The sequence below is a fragment of the Lithobates pipiens genome, unplaced genomic scaffold, assembly GCF_037356315.1.
Source record: "Lithobates pipiens isolate NorthernLeopardFrog02 unplaced genomic scaffold, aLitPip1_a1.2 Scaffold_16, whole genome shotgun sequence".
Taxonomy (NCBI): domain Eukaryota; kingdom Metazoa; phylum Chordata; class Amphibia; order Anura; family Ranidae; genus Lithobates; species Lithobates pipiens.
The window spans coordinates 423,367,025-423,390,770 of NW_027507748.1; the positions used below are offsets into that span (position 1 = coordinate 423,367,025).

At 39.4% G+C, this 23,746-nt stretch overlaps 2 protein-coding genes across 2 annotated transcripts in view; one reads left to right on the plus strand and one right to left on the minus strand.

Annotated features, from left to right (window-relative positions):
* Positions 1-23,746, plus strand: part of ARHGAP6 (Rho GTPase activating protein 6) — a 368,137-nt gene that overhangs the window by 147,093 nt on the left and 197,298 nt on the right. The window lies entirely within an intron of this gene.
* On the minus strand, positions 1,133-23,596 carry AMELX (amelogenin X-linked). The gene is made up of 6 exons (XM_077484604.1): positions 23,570-23,596; positions 13,657-13,735; positions 8,411-8,458; positions 6,734-6,778; positions 3,984-4,385; positions 1,133-1,293 (listed from the first exon to the last, which is right to left on the minus strand). Exons 2-6 carry the CDS (start codon positions 13,708-13,710, stop codon positions 1,288-1,290), a joined length of 555 nt encoding a protein of 184 aa, XP_077340730.1. The 5' UTR covers positions 13,711-13,735; positions 23,570-23,596; the 3' UTR covers positions 1,133-1,287.

Here is a 23,746-nt window from a genome sequence, read left to right on the forward strand (position 1 = left end):
AAGATAGTGATACTGCTGCCGCTGACTGCTAGGCTCACAAGAGTTGGGTTTTGATTTGGTGATGTCACCACTGTGCTTATTGTTTATTGTTGTTTTTTTTTGCTGGAAAGAAAGCTGCACCTGAGGACCTGCAGTGCAAGAATCTACCCACTTCGGCTCAATGCATTCTATGGAAATGTGCTTTGGAGTTGATTAATTAAAGGCAGAGACTGTGCGCTTTGCAAGTACAGTTGCAAGCACACAAAGCTTTGAGAATGTTGATTTCCACCACCTAATCATGTGCAAGCAAAAATGCTGTTTCTTTTTTTTTCTTCTTTGCACCTGATTGGGTATTCTTTACAAAGTGAAGCTTCGCCACATGTAGTAAGCTCTGTTGCACTTGCAACATGCACAGTCTATTTGCCTTCAGTAAATGAACCCCTTTGTCTCTCCTACTTTTTTTTTTATTCCACCACCATTTATCAGATCATTAATGATCAGGGGGCAGTTTTGACACATGAAAGCAAAATCTTTTCTCTATAGGGATGGCCACCTCCACACTGAGACACAGTGTAGAATAAGGCATAGTAAGTAATTAGGAAAATATCTAACTAAAAGCTTACAGGTAACACCATTGACCAGTCATTTTTACTCTCCTTGCCCTCTGAGGGCACAGCTTCCACAGTTTAGGTCCTTTTTAAAGTGTACCTAAACCCCCCACAAAAAAAAAAAATGTAATTGCAGCTAACAAATCCTTAAATGTAGTGGCTGCATTTGTTTTTTTTTAGGAAGTGTGTTACTTGATGGATCAGCAGGTGAATATAAAAGAAACAAATCTAAAAAATAAAACAAATGAAGCCACTACATCTAAGAATTGGTAAACTACAATATATTTAATGTATGTTTATGGGATTAATAGTGCCATAAGATCGTCCTTTTGCTAGCTTCTCTGCTAGCTTCAAATTTGCAGTGGATATGAGGCATGCAGACACCTTTTTTTTACGAAGGCTCTGCTTCACACAGGTATAGTGGAGATCTTTTTGGATCTTTTTTATACCACTTCCTATAACCAGTCTAGTTCCTATAATACTATCTAGTGTCTTTATAGCAAATGTATTTGTGCTAGAAAACAGTTAAACAGACACAGTACTGGTTTCCATACTCAATTTTGTTTTATTAGACATTTTTATATATTTTTTTCAATGCAGTGATGATAATTAGTTAAAGAAAAATTGTTGTTAACAACCAAGCATAGACTGGACTTTAATGGTAGTGAATTCATATTTTTCTTGTCATTTCTGCTCACATTTAATCCTAAAAATAAATGAAAAAAAGAAAATTAGAGTGTAATTGGTACATCTGGGTTCTATTCCAATGACATTTTCTTTCATAAAATAAACCTAGTTTTAGTGTGCTTTTCAAAATAATTTAAGTAAAACATTCCTCACAAACAGCAAATGAATACAGTACATTCCTGATCAGACAGTGGGATTGTGATAATTATGATAAATTTTCAATTTCCTCACGCATACCAATTGCCAAAAATTGAACATGCTCTAAACTATGCAGCAGTAATTCAGCATGCACAAGCTATTATTCTACATCATTGGTCTGCCTATGTGAAAGGGCTCTTACCCTCCCTAAATTTACCCTCTCTATTTTACGTCAGACCAGTACATGAAGTTTCTAGTTGACTTCTATGGGTTGCCACACTTAAAGTGGAAGTAAACCCCCCTATCGTTTTCAGCCAAGGAAGGTGCCATCTTTGCCTCTGTTTAATCTTCGACTGCCATGGTGCTGCACATGTGATCCATTATGACACCAGCCATTGGATGGTTTGACAGTTTGGTTGAGAGCACAGCCAATGTGCAGTTAGCATTCCCGGCATGCCAGGAATGTAACTGTGTTTTGAAACTGTTAAATCGATGGGTTTACTTCCGCTTTAAGAAATAGGATATGTAGGTCAAACAGATTTTCAAAATGTAGAGAGGTGGATGCTGGGTGCTGTAAAAATTTAAAGTGAAGAAATGTCAGAACTACCCTTGCAATGTGGCTCTCCCTGCACTGCCAGGGTAAATGCTTTTTTTTGCCTAGGTTACCAACAAAAAGTAGTGTTACTTGCTTCATCTCTCGCTCCATCAGCAACCAGTGCTCTTCCCTCCAATGCCCATTGTTGTAGACGGGCTCCTAACACACTCATTTACATTGCAGGACTGCTGGTCCAGCATTGGATGATGATGTGATGATCTCAGAGTGCCTGTGACATATAGACAGCCAACACTTGCAATACTGGGGGTGCCCCACTGCAAGTGTAGGATTTCATTTCCCTCTATGTTCAGCTTTAAGCTGTACACATCCCACACAGCTTTTAAGAAAGGGGAGCGTCTGACCCCTTGAATAGCACGGGCCTCTTGTTATTTTACAGCATAACAAAGTAATTAAACATTTTTTTGACTCTATGACTATTGGTGTCATGCTCACATTACAGTCTCTACTTCTGAACAATAAAATCCTGGCAGAACTTTTAAATCCCTCGCCCCCTTTGCTAGAAATTTTTTATTTCTCCCTGTGCCCTTGTTTGGGGAATTGTTCCCTACATTCTGTTCCTTCTGACACTTCTTCAGAAATCTTTTAAATTGGGTCACAGACACACATGAAAAAATAAAAAAAATGATGGACATTGTAATCTTTCCCCACTGTATCCAAAAAAGAAGCTCTTTTTTTACACAACATATTGTTGTACACATTACTATTAATTTTACAAAGTAAAAAAAAAATCTGAATTGTGTATTTGTTGTAAAATACAAAAATCACCCAGACTTCAACTTGCTATTGTTTTTTTAATTTTTTCATATTCTTGGCCCTTTTTATGATTTTCAGTGATATCAGCCAGCATTATGTTGCTCCCATGGTCAAACAACATCACCATATTCAATGCCAGCTTCTGAAGCATAAACTTTGAGCAGAACTTTTTTTGTGTGTAATATATTGCTAAAGTGATAATGTGAAAAGACTACGGCATTTTTAAGGAAGTTTTTGTACCATGGAGGAGAGATTACTTTACATTTACAGAAAACTATTTCCTGTAGCCGCTTAATTAGAATGCTATTTTGGGATGTAAAAAATATAAACATATGCTGCCTAAGTCCGCACTCCATAATTAGGACTCATCTGTTCTTGGGAATGGGGTTTGTTTCATCAGCATTTCTCTGTGAATAATGATTATTTCCTCCTGATTATTCTTTTGGTAGCTTATCTTGTGTTCCGTGATATGGAATAAATAGGTCATACTGATCATTTAAAAAATGTAAAACAAGCTTGGGAAAAGATAGCTGCAAAACCAAGAGAGTGTGAATTTTCTGATAGCTATGTGTGACATTTTTAAATATATATTTTTTTAGAATAATTTAAAATAGAATGGCTTGGAGGCTTTGTACAGTTCGATGCCCTTCTTGTAATAAGCTTGAAAAATTCCATAGCCATGTTAGTCAGGTTATATTATATACGGTAACGTTGCCCTTTCAAGATTAATTCATTAGACAAATAATCTATTGTAATAGGTCTTAACAATTGTTAGAATGTGATTGTTTTTTGTTCTAAAAATCTATATTTGGCCACTTAAAGTAAAAGGCAAACCTCCAAGACTCTTTAACAATAAACACGAAAAAAAAAATTCTACTGCCAATAGCATAATGTATTGATCTATTACACTTACATAAAAATCGCTTATCAATAACAACTGCTGATCCCCTACAAGCTTTTGTTTTCTACCCAGTGCAGAGGACAGGCTCTAAGGAAGGTTTTACTTCACCCCTCTCTAGCACTGATCTAGGTCTAGGCAGGGAGTAGAGTCACATGACTAGAGGTTGATTGACCCTACTCCACCCTCTACCACCCTGCGTGTGCTCCCCTGTGACTCCCTGTTTACTCCCCCCCCCCTCCCAAAATATAAAATCACAACCATAATTTATCCCTTGTCCCGAATACATGCATGTTGTTCTTACCAGTTCTTCAAGCTTGGTTTTGCTCGCTGGCTGCCATGGTTCGTGTGGTCTTTCTTCCACCAAAGGGGGCTGTGGTTGAATTGGGAAAAGAGGCTGACCAGGTTTGTTTAAAATATCAGGTTTTGGTAGCTCTATTGGTTGAGTGTTTGTTGGATATTGACTCTCAGGGTTTGTCAGATAAGTTGGATTTAACGGATTAGCTTGTGGAGGTGCGTGAGGAAGCAGTGGATGGTGGGGAGATAGAGGAATCATGGGCTGTTGAGGTATAAGTACAGAGTGGTGGGGTGGCAGCTTTGGTATTGCATGTGGATGTTGTAGCTGTTGCTGGGGCATCATAGGTGACAAAGGAATCATTGGATTCTGAAGCCATCCGGACATGGGCTCATAGCCAAAGGAGGGGTACTAGAAAAATACAGTATATATTAACACATTTGTTGCTTGTCCACTGGCAAAAAATATATGCTGATCTATATGCAAGAGTGCCTTTTGGTATCGATTTATCATATATCACCTAACTGTGTTTACATTATTCATATAGTAAAATTATAATATAGACACTGTGAATTGTGAATTTGAAGACTGATTATTCTAAAAATAAAAAAGATAAAGTAATTATTAAAAAGCGAAAAAGTATCCATTGGTTAATGTTACCATTTTTTTTTTTTATAAATGATGGTTTCTGTCTTAGTGGAAAAATAATCAGCACTATGGTTTTGTGACATGCACAGTGTTTCCTTCTGTCTGCCCATCATTTTCTTTTAAGTAAGATATTTATTCATTTATTTGTGTATTTATTTATTGTATTTAGTTATGTAGCACCAACAAGTTTCCCAGTACTTTATGAAATACATAGACTTTTTACATAAATCTAAAATTTATGAAGACATTGACAAACACTTGGACTCCCAAGCTGCAAGCCAAGGGTTGTAATCACTTGGCCGTCATGTTGTCAACAGGGAGACAGATGATGAAGAGTACCAGAGGAGGAGATAGAGAACAAATATTATCTATGCATACAGTACATGGATTTCTGGTACACACAAGACTTCAGTGAGACAGAAATCCCCATAAAGAGAAGTGCTTACCTTGGCACTTATTAATCAAGTCTGGTGTGACCTAGAAGTCCAACTCTGGACAGAGAATGATGATGAAGGTGGGACTATAACAGAAAAATCTGCTCTTAGGCCGCGTACACACGGGCGGACTGTTCGCCCAACTTTGTCCGCTGAACAGTGTTTGGGCGGACAGTCCGCTCGTGTGTGGACTTTCAGCGGACAGTTTCAGCGGACAGTTGGACGGACAAGGTTTTTCGGAATTTCCGAAAAACTGTCCGCTGAAACCTTGTTTCAGCGAACAGCCCGCTCGTGTGTAGGCTTGTTCGTCAAACAAAGTTGCGCGCATGCTCAGAAAGGATTTTCACGCCGAAAGCTATAATGCAGTGTATAGGACGTCGTATTTTTCGTCCCGTCGTACGTGCTGTTCACGTCATCGCGCACGGTTTCAGCAAACTGTTCGTTCGTCGTGTGTGGGCATGTCCGTCCATGCTAATTTTGAGCGGACTGTTTGCTGAAACTGTTGGACGGACAAAGTTGGGCGAACAGTCCGCGCGTGTGTACGCGGCCTTAATGTGGTTCAGCAGAGTTGATTCCATGCAAAGCGTTGCTTTGTATTATTGAACTAGTAAAAGGTGATCTACAGGACCATTTACCAGTTTTTACTTTGTAAAGTAGACAAATCCATCTCCAAACACTGATCCAAGGCTTCATGTGCACTAGCCTACACTGGCAGCTCTTAAAATTGAGTTTTTTGCATTTTTTTTTTTTGCCAGAGCTCCTAAACTCAACTCAATAAAAACCTGTGTCAATGTACACATATGCTTTTAACTAAATTTAGGAGCTGCTGCGTTTAGGTGTGTTTTAACCTCGCTCTCCTGTATGCAGAAGAATCGTATTCAGCATAGGAACGTTTTGGCCTGCTGGCCAAAGAAAAACAAAAGTGCGCAGTTTTGCAGCACTGTGCATTTTCTCGCAGCTATGGTAAATGTAGGAAAGTGTACATGAAGCCCAGGATTGTGTTTTTGAGACTGGAGAGATGTTACTGGGTAAGAATCATTACCCCTCCCCTCCCCCCAAACAAAAAATGTACGTGACCTAATAAGAAAGTAGTTTACTTTCAAATGAATTGCTGTCATAATTAGGAAGTACTAAGGCAGTGATGCCACAACGACTACACCCTGGGTTGCAACTCTGGCTTGTGGGATGTCTGCACACTCTGCAGATTAAATAGTGATCTGGTCTGTGGACCATTTTCACTTGTATGAATCAGGTACACAGGCAAAGCAAATTACAATTTTCTTGCAACTAAGAGCAAACAAGCCAAATGTGCTGTCATTTGTGAGATACACAAATTGGTTTGCTCATCCCCACTATCTCATATGGTTCTACATTGGATTTTAAATTGTATTTTGGGCAGGGATTGTTGTGAAAGATCAGTGTATTCTGTAAAGTACAGGGCTATTCGTTAGTACTATTTAACTATTGTGAATCAGACTTGTATTTTAGCAACCAACAAAATAACAACCAAAGAAAACTTTATGTGAGCGTTTTGAAGAAAACAACAGCAGTGTGTACCAGGAAGAAGTGCATGAAAAGTGCACATATTACATTTCATTGTTATATTCACTGTACTTATTATATGATACACATTTTTACAACTAATTGGAGTTTTAAACTCAAAATAAAATACTATACCTGATGTTTCATCATGGACTGGTACCATTTTAAAGGCGTTAAAATCTGAAAAAAAGCCAGTTCATATTTTACTGAAGATATATTTCGACTATTTTGTGTCTTTCGCTCTGCACTGCTATTGTGCTGTGTAGCCAGTGCCCTGACTAAACATTACCTGCCATACAATTCGTCAAAGTTAATTAACCAACTGAGCTTACTGAAAGCATAGTTCTTATCTGTTTTTCCTTAAGAATATAATTTGACAAATTGGTCATAAATTATACCATTGCAAAAAACTTGCATATCCTGCTGTATTTGTGCTAGACAGTTTGGAACAACTAGAATTAACAATGTAGCTTAAATAAAAGCTTCATTTTAACATGACGTTAGACGTGATGTCAGATGTAATTGTGTTTTAATTTCTGTACATACATTTACCTGATCTTACCATGAAATACATGACAGTGATCTTTTCAATCAGCTGCAAATAGGGCAGACTCACTGTGATCATTTAAATTCCATCTTGATTTTTTTTATGAGATTAAAATGGGTTTTTAAAAAAAATATAAACATTTATACTCACCTAGGTGGATGTAGCATCAATCCAATGCTGTATCTGTCCCACGCTGCTTCTAAGACTGAGAACTAAGCAATACAAGACCACTGATAGCTCAGTTCTCAGTCTGAGCGGTGACTGTCAGACAAAAGACAAATAGTCTGTGCACTTTGCAAGTGCAGTTGCTTCAGAGCTTAGTAAATGAGTGGAAGCTTTGCTGGCTTTCATCATCCAACCATGGTATGCTATTTTTTTTTTCCTTGCATGTGATTGGGAATTCTTTGCAAAATGAAGCTTTGCTGCATTTACTAAGCTCTGAAGCAACTGCACTTGCAAACTGCATACTCTATTTGTGTGTAGTAAATAAACTCCAATGCATTCCCTATCTTATTCATATCTGAACAGTTGTTCAGGAAGCCTTTCCTGAGAAACAGATGGAGGCTCCCATTGCTGCTCCTCATGCCAGTTTCCTAGCGTCTCTCCTTACCCTCTTCAATATGTTGGAGTCTATCTATAAAGGATTTGCTTTGTGACTGTCTCAGCATTCATGCAAAAACTCATTACTAATACCTGTAATGTTTGCAATATGTGTGAAATGTCAGGTTCTATTGCTTTTCGCAATGTGAATGTAAATTCTCTACTTTTGGATCCCAAGAGAAAAAAAAACCTTAAATTAGAATTCCAGGCTTAACCTAACTAGCCTTAAAAACGTTCCCTCCCCTCCCAACACCTATGCTTAATAACCTGTATAAGAAAGATCTGTATACTTACCTATTTTCAGCCCGATCTGGTCCAGTCATGTGATCCCGTGTCAGCCAGCATGTGGCTAGAGTGAAGAGGAGAGATCTTGACAAGGGCTGGGAATGCTGGGTAGTGTTAACATCACCCATAGACTTCCTTGGCCCATTTGTTGTTGGCGCTCCCTTGGCCCATTTGTTGTTGGCCCTCTCCATGTAAAAATCCTACACGTGTCTTTTCATAGGTCTCTTTTTTTAGTTGCCACTTACATCAAATCGTGCCATTATTCTCTAAGACCTAACCCATCTTTTGCCTGGCACCTATCTTTTATAATAAAAATTGCAATTCAACATTTAGATGCATAATATTTAACAGTCAGTCTTATGAAACATTTATTTCCCTACCTCATAACTTAAGTTGACATATCCTGGGTGCTGCGGGTGAGGAGGAAGCTGAAAATGCAAACATATAGATGTTATATTTATACAACATAAGCTGCAATTTTCAAACTGCCACATGTTGTGTATTATGGAAACCAAAAAATCTGCTGCAGGTATAAAGTATAGGCACTGCAGGGCATAACTGCTTGGCCGTTCTGGCAGCCTAAGACCAGCAGGTAAATTTTACACTTATTGAAAATTATTTTAAATATTCTCTATTATTTTCTCAAATACAAAAGATACATTAAGAATTTTTACATTAACATATTATCACAGAATAATAATTTTATCCTAACTCCAAACCACCTTTACCCCCAACCAACGCAAACCCCCCCCCCCCCCAATTCCGCAGCCACTTATACCAGTATGTTGCCACCCTTATTATCTTACTGTGTCTATCTATGTTGAGAAATATGTTTTTATTTTTTATTTTCCACTTATTGAAAACACTTTCAATGGTATATTTAACAGACCGAACTGGCACACATGGCCTAAATGTCGGGTGGCATCGGCTGGTTCCATAGAAACGGCCGATGATAACTACTAGTGTGTATGAGGCTTTAGGGTTTATATAGACTTTAAACCTCTTTGTTTTTAGGATTTAAAATGTAATACAGTGAGTTAAAGTGCATAAGTAAAGGATGTTTAAAAAAGCCATAAATTACCTTTTTAGCTGTTTTTTAATAAAAAGTTATTCGATCTAAAAGATTCTCAAATCTCACAACAAAGACTTTAGAATTTGGTTTCTAACAACTTAGAAACACCTGCTGGTTGTTTGTATTGGAGGGCAGCCAAGATCTTCTCTAAAAAAAGCACTTCCTGTTTTGAATATTATTTTCTTCACAATGCTTATAGATGAAGAGGTGATTGAGGACTTATTTTGGAGTGTTTTTACATTTTGTTCAGAATCTATAAACACTAATGTGTGCATGATCTGGGCACAGGTTCATTTTAAAGTTAAAGTTGAGTTATTTACTTGTGTTTTTAGTTGCTAACCACTTGACAACCATCAATGTACCAGTACGTTGCTGTACTTCAAATGGTCGGCTCTCTTGTAAAAGCAATCCTGGAGGCTAACTAGCTACTGGATTGCTTTTACAAGCAGCAGGAGGGGATGTCTCCACCCTCCCGCCGCCTTCCACTGCTTTTTTTGATTTATCCCTTTTGCGCTTCTGTCGGAGAGAGAGGGTGAATCTCCATAACTGGGACAGCAATAAAATCCCCATTTCGTCTCTACTTTATCTAACACTACAAAAAAAATTTGTCTTCAGTTATACTTCTTTTCCCATGATAAGTTGAGCACTGATGTCTAATGGGCTACAAAACGAAAAGAATGTGTGACCTGTTTTATTTGTGCATTTCGTTCCAACGTGATTCTGTGCATGAAAAAGTCATCTTTTTCATGCTTTACACATTACTGACATAATAAAGCCAGTGGTATAACAGCAGATTAACAATGATTTAACAGTGCACAATGCAATATGATCATTGTGCATAACTCTGTGAGAGTATGATGGCTATTTTTTGCCCTTTGGAACACTTTGTTTTTTGACCTACAGTCAGGATAAAAGTCCTCAAGCGTAAAGATTATTATATAAACCCCTTCCCCTACATACAAAGAATACATAGAACTAGTCATGATGATGCTTGATGACATTAGCTTTGCTTTTGACATTAGCTTTGGTATTGTTATATCTCGCTGGAGTTCAGTTTACCAAAAAGCATTTTCCACTGAACCCACTGGGTGTTTGCAAATTAGTTATTATAAAATTAACTTAACTATGTACATAACCACAATCAGAACACCAGCAAAATTACTTGATTTAGCTTGATTACCCACATAATTACATATGTGGGTGTATGTGAATACTATACTGGCTCAGACACTTATATTGTTTGCATTATAAACAAAACATTGCAATAAATACAATACATATAAATGTACCTGAGCATATTACATACATCTATATTGATTGTTTCTGGTTTTGTTAAAAGTAGCTTATGTGCAACCTGTAAAATTTTCTCTAAGGCTATCCATTTTCTCTATGGATCGTCCATTTCATTAGGGTTGATTTACTTAAAGAATAGAATCTGTTACCTTAGCAAAGTGAAGGATCAATTTGCAAAGTTAAAGTAGAATTCCAGCTAAACTCTAACTAGTCTTAAAGCGGGGTTCCACCCTAAAGTGGAACTTCCGCTCATCGGAACCCTCCCCCCCTCCGGTGTCACAGTTGGCACCTTTCAGGGGGGAGGGGGGTGCAGATACCTGTCTAAGACAGGTATTTGCACCCACTTCCGGGCATAGACTCCCACGGGAGTCTATGCCTCTTCCTGTCCCTGCGCGCTGTCTGCTGGGACACACACGGGTCCCAGAGACAACACGGACCATTCCTATTGCGCTGCGTGACTCGCGCATGTGCAGTAGGGAACCGGGAAGTGAAGCCGCAATGCTTCACTTCCTGATGACAGCAGCCGAGAGCTGAGCGATCGATCGGCCTCGGCTGCCGACATCGCTAGACCCTGGGACAGGTAAGTGTCCATTTATTAAAAGTCAGCAGCTGCAGTATTTGTAACTGCTGGCTTTTAATAATTTTTTTACAGTGAAATCCCTCTTTAAAGTGTTTGTAAAGGCAGATTTTTTTTTATCGTAGCCTCCCTGGCGGTATGATTATGTTGGATTTTTGAATCTCAAAGCAGTACATTGTTTTGCATAGGAATTTTTATTTTGATATTGTAGGCCTGTAATTCTTAGTAATAACACACTTATATTCTGTCCAAACAAGAGACTAGTAGGCATCCTGGGTATGATAAAGTTTGAAACACGAAATCATAAATTATAATATAATAAATAACTATAAATAATTATAAAAATAATAATATAATAATAATAAAATACATTTCCCCACGATTCACTATCGCTCAATTCTGCAAGTGTTCTAATATAAGCCCCGTACACACTATCAAATTGTCTGCTGAGTTTTTCCTTCAGATTTACCAAAACCATATAATATGAGGTCAAACCTTAGGAGTTTCAAAGTGTATGCAATCAGGCAGGCCCTTCTACTACATGGTTTTGGTAAATCTGAAGGAAAAACTCAGCAGACAATCTGATAGTGTGTACGGGGCTTTACTATCGCTGTTTTCTAGCTGGTCTAAAACCGCTTTTTATGTAAAGGGACACTTTTTGGTTGCCATGGACAATCTTAAGATTCCAGGCAGAAAGAACAGTATATATAATATAAAAGTGCATGCAGGGCACTGGAGAAAGCACTAGGGACAAAGGGGTTGTGAAATGATTTGATACAGTAATGTAATCTGTAAAATTACAGTGTATGTGTTATGTTTTTTGTTCTTTTTGGATTTGCCGCCGGGCTCCGCCCCCATGCATCGCGACACTTGTAGGGAACAGAGTCCAGCACACAGAGCATCGGGTGGAGGACACAGCCCTCAGACACAGCGGAGGGACATTGCAGGATCCTGGGGACAAGGCAAGTAACTTGGACAAGGGTCCTGAGATGCAATCCCGAGTGTGGCTCGTGGTTACCGCTAATGGTACTGAAATTTAACCCTATGCCACACTCTGGATTACCGTCAGGGAGGTTAATGCATTCTATGCATTAAGATAAAAAGCCTGCTGTGTGCAGTAGCCCCCCTAATACTTACCTGAGCTCCCTCTATATATAGATAAGTTTATACAGTACATCTTTTTTTTACAAAGGTTATTTAGTATGAGTGTTTGGAGGGGGAGGGAGCATTTTTAGGACTAGTTAGGTTTTCACTGGAATTCTACTTTAATGTTTAATGTTCAGGACATAAAAACACATACAGCGCAGGGTGCCATCTAAGTGCAGCAATAAAACATTTATTTTATGATAAAAACAAATTGACAACTCACATGAAGCAAGTTTGTCGAGGCATTTCTACCTGGCCGACGGCAGTGCTGCACAAGCCTTGCACTGGATGCCTCTTCTATAGGGTTCCCTGGATGTCCTGATTTCATATGTTTTTCATGCCTCCACAAACTTACATCATGTGAGTTAATAATTTGTTTTAATCATACAGTAAATGGTATATTGATTCACTTAGATGACATTCTCTGCTGTGTGTGGTTTTTTGTCTTGAGTTAGAGACTTCTTCTGTCTCTTTGCAGGAGCTGCATCTCTTCCTCGTGAAAGGAAGCTTCCCAGAGACTAATCCTGACATACCTGATAAAGACTGGTTTATTTGATTCATAGTTATGCATCCCATGTTTGCATGGTCCATGCATGTTTTTTCTCTGCTATAAGGAGGTTATCCATAAACTACTTGCACCATAAAGACATTTTAATTTGTTAGCTTCAGGCGGTTTTGCATTTCCATAGAAATATATGGGGACAGAAATTCAACTTGAAGCAGGTCACATGCAGATTAGAAGGAGGTCAAACTGCAAGGTCAAATCCTGTCAATGAATTCTAAATTATCTCAGAACTGATTCTTCTGATGCAAGCCCAAATTCCATCAATGCAAGTCCTATATAAAATTAATTTGTTCACTTCAGTCAATTTACTCACTTAATACATCACCCCCAATTAATTTCATCTAACCTATGCCTGAACCCCTGATAAACTACTCCCAGTGGTTTGCTGGCAGTAGCAATAAAAAAACAGTTTCTACTGTACCAGCCAATGTTGATGTATTAGACCTTTCATATAGGGGGTGCCTGAGAGATATCAGAACTGCTTGCCAAGTTTTCCCTTACAACCTCAGTGTAAAAAAACCCTAACAGTAATATCATCTGTATTCATCAGATTCTCGGCTTGATTTACTAAATCTGCTTTAGCTGTACATAGAAACCAATCAGCTTCCAGGTTTTATTGTCAAAGCTTAATTGAACAAGCTTAAATTAGAAGCTTATTGGCTACCATGCACAGCGCTGCACCAGAGCACTGAGAGCTCCAGTTTTAGTACATCTCCCCATTTAAGGTTAAAGTCCAAATCCATCCAAACTTTTTTTTTAACTCTGGAGGAGTAGATAAGAATTACAACCATTTTAATGTATATAAATTGTGTTCTGTTGTTGAGGTTTCACCTCAACCTCTGTCCCAGTGATAACCATGATTAGGATATGGAGTAAGAAACATCGATGTGGACACACAACAATAGAAGCCAAACAGTATTTTTCCATTAGGCATTAGGAAAGCTCCTGCCACTATAGAATGAATAGAACTCACGGGTAAACAGAAAGCAGCTCCAATGAGTGACGTAAGTATAATCCAGGACTTCATAATGACACAATGCTGTATCTTACACCTGTAGATGAAATTCAAAAATTTATTTTCACAATGAAATCCACTATTCAAACGTTTCTGTTTTTCTAGACCCCTAGTATGCAGCCCTACAGCATTAAAAATATGTACTATTGGCTACACATAATTTGACATAAATGTCTAGGTTAGTTCTTCACTGTTTTCAAGGAGATTAGAGCATTTTAATAGGATGCAGTGACTTAATTGTTTGTCCTCTAGATATAGTCAAGATTTTTTGTTACAAATTAAGGTTAAGGTTTTTGTGGTCTGCAGCTAAAGGCAGCCATGCATTATTATTATTATCATTATTATAATACAGGTTTTATATAGCACCAACAGATACATTACAATTTGGTACAAGAGGAATCAGAGGGCCCTGCTCATTAGAGCTTACAAACTAAAAAGGAAGGGTCCATTGATACAAAAGGTAATAGCTGTGGGGGATGAGCTGATAGAGGAAGTAAAAAAGTGTTAGTTAGTAGCAGGATAGGCTTCTTTAAAGAGGTTTTCAGGGATTGTCTAAAGATTGATAGATTAGGGGACAGTAGGACAGATTGGGGTAGAGAGTTCCAAAGGATGGCAGAAGCTCTTTAAAAATCCTGGAGGCGAACATGGGAGGAGGTGACAAGGGAGCTAGAGAGCAGAAGGTCTTGGGAGGACCGAAGAGAGTGGGTATTTTGGGACTAGGTTAGTGATGTAGCTGGGGGCAGAGTTATGAATGGCTTTGTAAATGATTGTTAGTACTTTGAATTTTATTTGTTGGGTGTGTGGAAGCCAGTGGAGGGATTGGCAGAGAGGGGTGGAGGACACTGAATGGTTGGTAAGGTGGATGAGTCTTGCAGCAGCATTCCTCATGGACTGCAGGGGGGGTAGTCTATGTAAAGGTAATCCAATGAGGTGAGAGTTGCAGTAGTCAAGGCGAGAGATAACCAGGGAGTGAATTAGAAGCCTGGTGGTGACATTAGTTAAAAAGGGGCGTATCCTGGAAATGTTGCGAAGGCTAAGGCAGCATGATTTGGACAGGGATTGGATGTGGGCCTGAAAAGATAGTTTAGAGTCTAAGGTTACCCCTGGCATCCTGGCATGTGGGGACGGACTGATAGATATGCCATTGATCTTGACAGAGAAGTCAGGGAAAGGGGCACATGGGGGAGGAAATATTAAGAGCTCAGTTTTTGATAAATTCAGTTTGAGGAAGTGGTTTGACATCCAGGCTGATATGTCTTTTAGTAAATCAGTGATTCGTAAGGAGATTGATGGGGTGAGCTGAGGGGCAGAGAGATATATTTGGTGTCATCAGCATATAAATGGTAGTGGAAGCCATGGAAGGCTATCAGCTGACCCAGGGAGAACATGTAGATGGAGAACAGTAGAGGTCCAAGGGCAGAACCTTGGGGGACCCCAACAGTAAGAGGAGTTAGAGAGGAGGAAGTGGAGTTGTAAGTGACACTGAAGGTGCGATGAGATAGGTAAGATTCAAACCAAGGGAGAGTGCAGCCATGGAGACCAAGCAAATTGAGTTTTCAGACTGTTGGTTTTGGCTGTTAGTAAGTCGTTTGTGAGTTTTAGGAGGGCAGTTTCTGTGGAGTGCTGTAGGTGAAATTCAGACTGAAGGGGATAAAGAAGAAACCAGACAAATTTGATATGGGCAGGCTGAGGGGAAGCCTTCCCCGTCCTCTGAACTCAATAGCACAAAGTGAGTGAATCCCCCATCTACCCTGAGTGTGTGGATGGGGAAGTTGGCTCATTTTTTCTAACAAAAAATGAAACAGCTTTTGTTTATTCCCTAACAAACTTTCTGTATCATCAAATCTAAAGTGAAATAGAAAAAAAAAGGCTGTGCCATCTCAGAGCAGCCAGTGTTTATAAAGAGGGAATGTCTGCCAACTGACTTGACTGAGAATTTCTTTGGAAATCAGTGTTTAAGGCCATATATGCTGGCTGTGAACAAACAAGTGAACACCACTAAAAGAAAAACATCATGTAGTAGCTAAATGAGGGCAGGGGGTGGGGGGGGGGGGTCTGTGCAACCTTAAAGTGGAACTAAAACCACCAATTTAACTATTTCCAAAACAGATACATTTGAGATATACATTTTACAGTTACTAGTGTGCCCATCTTTCAACCAAGCTGTGCAGTCATCAGATGGCTGGTGTCATAACTGATCACAAGTGCAGCACAATGGCAACTGAAGATGAAACAGAGGCTAAGATGGCAACTTCATTAGCTGTAAAGAATAGGAGAGTTTAGTTCCTTTAAGCTGGACAGATTATTCTTCGAAATGTTCATAGAAAAATGATTCACAAAATTTTTTCTTGCCATCATTGAGTCAACTAATTTTGTTTGAAAGCCCTTTTAAAATTTCATCTAGACCGGCTACTTGAATAGAATTCCAGACGTATTAATGTAGCAGTAGAGTTTCATTGGTTCCAAACTCTCATGGAGGTTGCATTGGAATTGTGTCTGTTATAGGGGTTGGCTATACTCAGGCAAAGCTTCTCCTAGAATATTTCTAGGTATATGATCTGACTATATTTTGTGAGATTGCAGACTTTTCCAGGACCTGTATAGTATGTAAACCTAGTTCAGTTTTCTTACCAATGTGCAACACATTCAGTAACATAATTTTCCCCTTTTATATGAATTTGTAAAAAAACACTGATGCACTGGAAAATCTCTATATGCAATAATGAGCACTCCTAATACCCACAATTTTTCATTATCATGGAGATATTAACCCACATTTAAGCCCCGTACACATGTCGGGAGACATTTGCCGCTTAAAAAAAAGGCCAAAATTCTGCTTGTGTATATGTCGGTCTGTCTGACAGAAGCTGGCCATTCAGTAGGGTTCTGTCGAACGTGCATGCTGGAAAACCAGCAGCTGACCGAATCCCGATTAGCGCTTTCAGCCAATGGCAGAGAGTGCTGATCGGAGCATTCTGGCAGGAGGGCCATCCCTCTGTCAGGACATAACAGTTCATTGGAGAAGATAGCTAGACTAACCTTGCATGGTTAGTACAGCGTCTCTGACCAGAGCTGTGAGTTTTTTGTTAGTGTGTACCCGGTTTTAAGCAGCCCATACATTAGTCATTTTTTCATTCAACTAGCGGGTAAAAAAATATTTGATTCCCCTACCTACACACTCGATGTAGATGGGGGAATCCTTCCTGCTGAGTTATTGTATTCTGACAGCGGGGGGACTTCCCTGCCATCAGAATACAGTGATCAGTGCTGCCGGCTATAACCAGCAGCATTGACCAATTGGGAAAAACTCAAAAGGATTTTTGTAGGGAAGTTAATTGGTAGCTTGATTTCTGTACAACCAGGGTGTCCTTACATGGATTGTAATTTGGCTGGTCCCAAATTCCGATCTATGTATGTGTAAATTGATGGCGTCATATAAATACATTTATGGCTGTCTTTACACTGCATTATTGTCAAAGGAGCAGTTCTGATTGGTTGCAGTGATTGCAAAAATTAGGCAGTGTATGGGCAAGCTAATGGTCTATGAAGAACCCCATCACTGTTTTGCACAGATGTACTGTATGTTGAAAATTTGAGATGATGGTATTTTATTACATTTGCTACGTTTTTATTACTATTTTCATCACAGTCATTACCACCATCCAGATCCTACTTTCTTTTAAAAGTTTATAAAAAGGCAGCATTTAATGTTCATGGGAACAGTGGAAGAGAATGCAAGAAGAAAGACATTTGTTTATTGTTGCAATTAAAATCTGTTTTCCCAAAACACGTGTACAGCTTTCCTCATGTCACACAACGTTGAATGCAGCCAGTGCAGCAGTGCTGGAGGCAGGCATGTGGAAAAGAGTGGGTGGTGAAGTATGTTGGAGAAAGAAACGTGTTGAAATGAAATATAAACACAGTTATTTCTCATGGGCACGTGCAATTCTATTTTTCTGCTGTGTTTTCCAATGCTAAGAAACTAAAGCGTAGCATTTGATTAACCGAGCAACATGCAGGTGCATGAGAGTATTGGGGTAAAAGGGAATGTCTCACCAAGCACTAATCTTTGTGTGCTCTTTATCACATTAGGCACTGTAACAGCATGACCAGTTATGTAAATTGCAGATTCTAGATCAGTACAGTGCTCTTTCACCACAAGTCGTATCGATGGTAGTAGTTTATAGTGGCCAAACAAAATCTAGGGTATTACGTGAAAGGTCCAGCTACTATATGTATTTGAGCAACCTGCTTCTTGTAACTTCTTGTAAAGCCCATTAAGCTCCCTGGCCCTCTGCTGACTCTAGAATCATGGCAGGCTAGAAATTGAGGCAAGTATTTATGAAGATAAATAGGTAGGTAGATCTACACCCAGTCACTAAACTCTTCTGTAAGCTGTTTTAAATATCTTTAAATTTGCAGCTATCTTTAAAACTTGATGATCTTTCCTTGAAGGCACTTTTTGGTATGAGGTGACAAGTATTTTTTATGGCCTGACAACTGTTCACCAATTGTTTTCCTGCATTGTCATCCTGTCACCTTTGTCCCTGGTGGATCCTACAACCTGCCATGCCAGCAAACATGGCAGACATTGTAAGGAAGCCAGCCAAGAGGAATCATGTGCAGCCAATACTGTTGTGTGTGCATGTGGACAGAAAGTAACAGAGGTGCTTACAGGTATTGTAAGTCAAGAGAATATACTAGATTTCAATAATCCATGTATAGCTTGCAGTTCTGTTCTAAGCTGGGACAAATATCTCCCTGCCGGTTGCAGTGAAGGAATCAGGTGCCTTTGCACCATTCAGGGGTGAAGAAGCATCTACAGAAAAAGAAAGGAAGACCACTCACTGACCCAGTGCATGAATATGTAAATGAGTGTGGCCTCAGCCAGTGCTGTGCCAGCCACAGCCCCTGACATGTTACGCCCAACACACTGGGGCACACTGGGTCTTGGTCACAGAGGTCATGTTATGGTTAGTTATGTTGTTTGTGTTCTTGAAAGAGAGATTCAATCTCGCTAATTGTCATCAGGAATGAAAGTGAGGGTAAGTCAAAAAGAGGAATAGGCAGAAAATCTTTCAATGGGGACACCATTTCCCATATCAACTGTCTTAGAAGGGATTTCCCTCACTTTGGAAAAATATCCTTTCACTTTCCATTGAGTATACAGTACAGTAAGTGAAAGGAAATCTCCCCAATAGGACACAAATGGCAGAAAAACGGACAGTGGTTTTAGCCCTCTGTTATTCTAGTTTTAGATTTAGGTATATTTTAATAAATCATCGCTATTATTATTATTTAGTATATAATCACTAAGATATGTTTAGTTTTTGTTTGTTAACAAAGATGGCAATATTGTGTGGTGCTTTCTGCATGACAGATACTGTATATATCAGTAGTTCATGGGTAAATATATCCTTTATTTTATACTGTCAATCAGCCAAAATTACCCTTACCATGTACCTTTTTTTCCATGAAGCACTATAGGAAGGTAGTAATTTTCCATCATTTGGGACAGGATAATCAACCCTATTGCGTATAATGAAGACAGTCCATTGCCAAGGTCTGGAATTCCTTTTGGTGTCATTCCAGCCCTATCTATTGTTTCTGACCACAAAGAATGACAAGCCTGCTGTTTTCATGCATTATATATTTAGGTGAATACAAACAATGTTATATTCTTCTAGGGAAAAACAAATGTGTATTAATGGATGATGGCAGTTATATGATGCAAAAATAAAAATCTTATCTACAATATATTTACATCGCTGCCTGTTTCCCTACTGGACCATAGTCTATAGAACTGAAAGTGATGGAAAAAATCCAAAATTTTGAGTCATCACCAGAGTAAAACAAAGGGAAATCTTCCAAATGGGACATCTGTTTTGGGGACAATTCTTGTTGGCAGCGATACACATTTTTTCATAAAAAGATGATGTACCTTCAAATATATATATATATATATATATATATATATATATATATATATATATATATATATATATATATATATATATATATTAAACTCAACTCAATAAAAGCCTGTGTGTCCTTATACATATAGGCTTCTAGCAGAGTTTAGGAGCTGTCACGTTTAGATAAGATTAAACCTCCCTCTCCAGAACGCAGAAAACTCGAGTTCAAGATGGGAAAGTTTTGACCGCCAGACGTGTAAAAGTGCAAAATTAGGCAAAAACGCATTTTGGGTTATTGCCTCATTTTGAATTTTCCCCGTGGTCAGGGTAGGCTAGTGTACATATGGCCTTAGCTGATTTACCACTCCCCTATAGGAAATAATATCAAATATTCAGTGGGAAACCACTGATGTGTTCTTTTATGCGAAACCCTTTTGGTTCTCCCCCTACTCTTAGCACCATACTTTTTGTATATGATTTCGCTTTTGCACATGATTTAAGGCACTTTATCAAAGGCATATACTGTATGTTATATATTATATTATTATATTTTACATGATGGGGCTGCACTACTACTGTTTGTGGCCTGCTTGGTGTTGCAGCCATAATGTGATTTTGACATACTGTGTTCTGACTGGCAACTGCAGGCAGGAGCTGTCAGGCAGCTAGCATTTTTAGATTTAGATCAGAAATAGCAGCCTCTATACTCTCTTAAAGGGTTACTAAACTCTATTTTTTTTTTTTTAAACAAACATGTCATACTTACCTCCCCTGTGCAGTTGGTTTTGCAGAGTGGACCTAATCCTCCTCTTCTGAGGTCCCTCGGCAGCACTCGCGGCTCCTCCTCTTCTCGAGTGCCCCATCTGAGAAGCACCTCAGGACATTCTTTCAGGGACACCCGTATTGACCCACCTCCCGGCACCCGCGTCATTGGATTTGATTATTTTTTTAAAAGTAGTCTTTATTTTGATTTTCACAAATATTCACATTGAGCTTACAAAGAACAGAAAAGAGAAAAGAACAGAAAACAGAGAGCCCAAAGTGGCAACTGAGAAGGCATCAATCATAAAAGTGATGGAGAAATAAAAAAAAACAAATTAGATAACAAAATAACAAAACAAAACAAAAACAAAACACACAACAGCCAGCACTATCACTTAGAAGGTGAATGATGAGTCCAAAAATATTCCACGGAACCAGGCAGCTCTGCCCCGAACTTTAACAAAACTAAGCTAGATCAGTTCCTCAACTATAAGGGTGCATGGGGCCCTGAGGCCGATGGCTGTGGGGACTGTAATACACTGGATGTAATGTTTCCAAGTGCCCCAATCCCATCCACTCCTCTGCAGCTATTATGTTATTTACCAAGCAAACAGGGATCAAGCGCCTGGCTGCATTCAGGAGATGAGGTAGGACCAACTTGCTGTAATGGCTGAGAGGAATAGATGGCACGTGGAGCAAGAACTCCAAGGGAGAGTCAGGCATCTCAATATCCAGTAACTTTGATCTGAGCCCTGATATCCTGCCAATACAGCCAGAGCCTTGAGCACTCCCACCAAATATGTAGGTAAGAGCCCTTCAGCCCACAGCCTATCCAGCAGGCATTGGAGACTGTTGGAAAAATCCTAGCCTGGTTAGCAGGTATTCTATACCAACAGGTCAATAGTTTGAAGCAATTTTCCTGCATCTTTGTGTCTACAGAATTTGCATGGGTAAGGTGATACAGGTGGTCCAACTGAGTCTCTGTTAACGTATGCTGCAGGTCTCTCTCCCACTCCGCTATACAGACTGGCATACCCCTAGACTCTGCCGATTGCAGCATTTCATACAAGACTGAGATTTAGTGGGGAATGGGGGGACCCAACATAGCTTCTCAAATGAGTGAGGAAGAATGGGAGTCTGATACCCTGAGGCAATCTGAGGACAAAATGATGCAACTGTCTGTAGCGCCAATAATCCAGCAGAAAGCGAGCAAATTAGTCATGGACACAGTTCAGGGATACCAGACTTTGTTCTTGTATGAATCTACCACAATGCACCTCTCCGTCCCTTACCCATGTATGAAAATAGGAGAGATGTTCCCCAGGAATGAACCAGGGGAAGCCTCCTAAAGGAGCAAAGGGGGAGATGGGAGGAGACAATAGCCCCTGTGCATTGAGAGCCTTCCATATTTTTAGAGCATGGGTGATGACAGGGGACATACAATCTGAAAGAACCCAATGTTCTCTGGAGAGCCAAGGGGAGTGGGATAGGTTGCGTCCAGCCAGGAATGTCTCTAAGGGGACCCATAATTTAGAGTGTACATTATGGTGCCAGTTCAATATCCGCTGCAAGGAAATTGTTTCATAATATCTATGGAGGGATGGAACCCCCAATCCCCCCCATCTCTTAGGGCATTGCAGGGTGGGAAGGGCCACCCGGGGGCTCTGCCCTTGCCAGATAAATTTTAGAAACAGGCTGTTGAGGGCCGAGAAGAAGGACCTGGGCAATGATATAGGCACTATCTGTGGGTAGAAAACAATCCATGGCAACACATTCATTTTTAAGATACTGGCTCATCCATGAGAAAGTGGTACGGTCCCATTTTAGCAAGTCTGACTGAATCGTTGAAAGCAAGGGGACATAATTACTAGTGTATAGTTGAGAGAATTGAGCCAGAAAATGAATTCCTATATATTTTAGGGAGGAGCGACACCAAGTGAAGGAAAAGGAGGCGTGCAACTGATTATGCATTTGAGGGGGAATGGCAAGGGGGAGAATCTCCAATTTGCTATAGTTAATTATGAAATTTGAAAGTGAGTAGAATCTCTGTAGCTCAGCCATAATATTAAGAAGGGAGATCAGTGGATCTGCCACATAAAATAGGACATCATCAGCATAAGCTGACAGTTTGTGCACCGTAGTCCCCTAATGTTAGGATTCAAGCAAATCATATCACAATGGCTCGAGGGTAGGAGCAAATATGAGTGGGGATAGGGGGCATCCCTGCCTTGTCCCATTCCAAATGGGAATTTGATTGACAACAGCGGGAGACAATGGCTGCGCTGCTATCAATCTATCCAATCAGGACATGAGACACCGGCTAGAGCTGATGTGCTCGTCCCCAGGACGAGAAAGAATGGGTTCAGGTAAGTAAAACGGGGGGTCTGCTGCATGACAGAAGGTTTTTCACCTTAATGCATAGGATGCATTAAGGTGAAAAAACACGAGGGTTTACAACCCCTTTAATAAGGGTTTCCTGTAAATGGCCCATGTAGCCTAATTTAGCAATCAAGTATAATGGAAATAACCATGATGTATGTAATCATATCTACGTTTCAAAAAAACTAATGACACTTGTTGCTGTTTTTTGCCATAATAGGGTACCCTTTTCCAAGCTGCCAGTTTAACAGAAAACATAAAAAAAGAGTCAGCAATACTAGTACTTGTTCACAGCTAAAGAGATATGACTAAGATCCTTCACAAAACACATACGCTAACTTCTGCCGATAAGGCATGATATCTGTTTATTACACAAGTCCTAAGAGTACTGATCATCTTCTTATCCTCACCCTCAATGCTGCTGTTTAAAAGATCAGATCATGGAGTACTTCCAAGACATGGAGCTGTGCCTCTGCTTGCACAAGTGTCAGAGATTTGCCCAGAGACTTGTTTGGAGCTTAGGCCAAGTGGAAAAGAGAGAGTGAGGTATAAATCTTAAGAGGTTACTCAGTTCAAAACAGTTCAGAATGTAATTTAAAAGATGACAACATCAGAAGGGGATACGTGTAAATAAAATTACATGCTTATGATTTCTGGATGATTATGAGCCATGTGCCAAAATTGTTTCCCTTTTGAGCAAATATATTGCAAGTTTGTTGATTTCTATTAAACATATTAACAAAAGAATATTACGGAATCTATGCTCAATCAAAGTCAAAGCAACTTAAAATATGTAAACTACTGCATTTGCCTACCTTTTTACCTGCAGTTCATGGACAGTGCTTGGAAGATGTGCACAATGATGAAGCTGCAAACATTTAAATCCAACCGTTAGCAAAGCCCAACCAATCATCATTGACTAGTTTGGAAGGTGTCAGCACTTTTTTTTATCACTGGTTCATAATTGTGAAGTGTTAGCATGTTTACTGCAA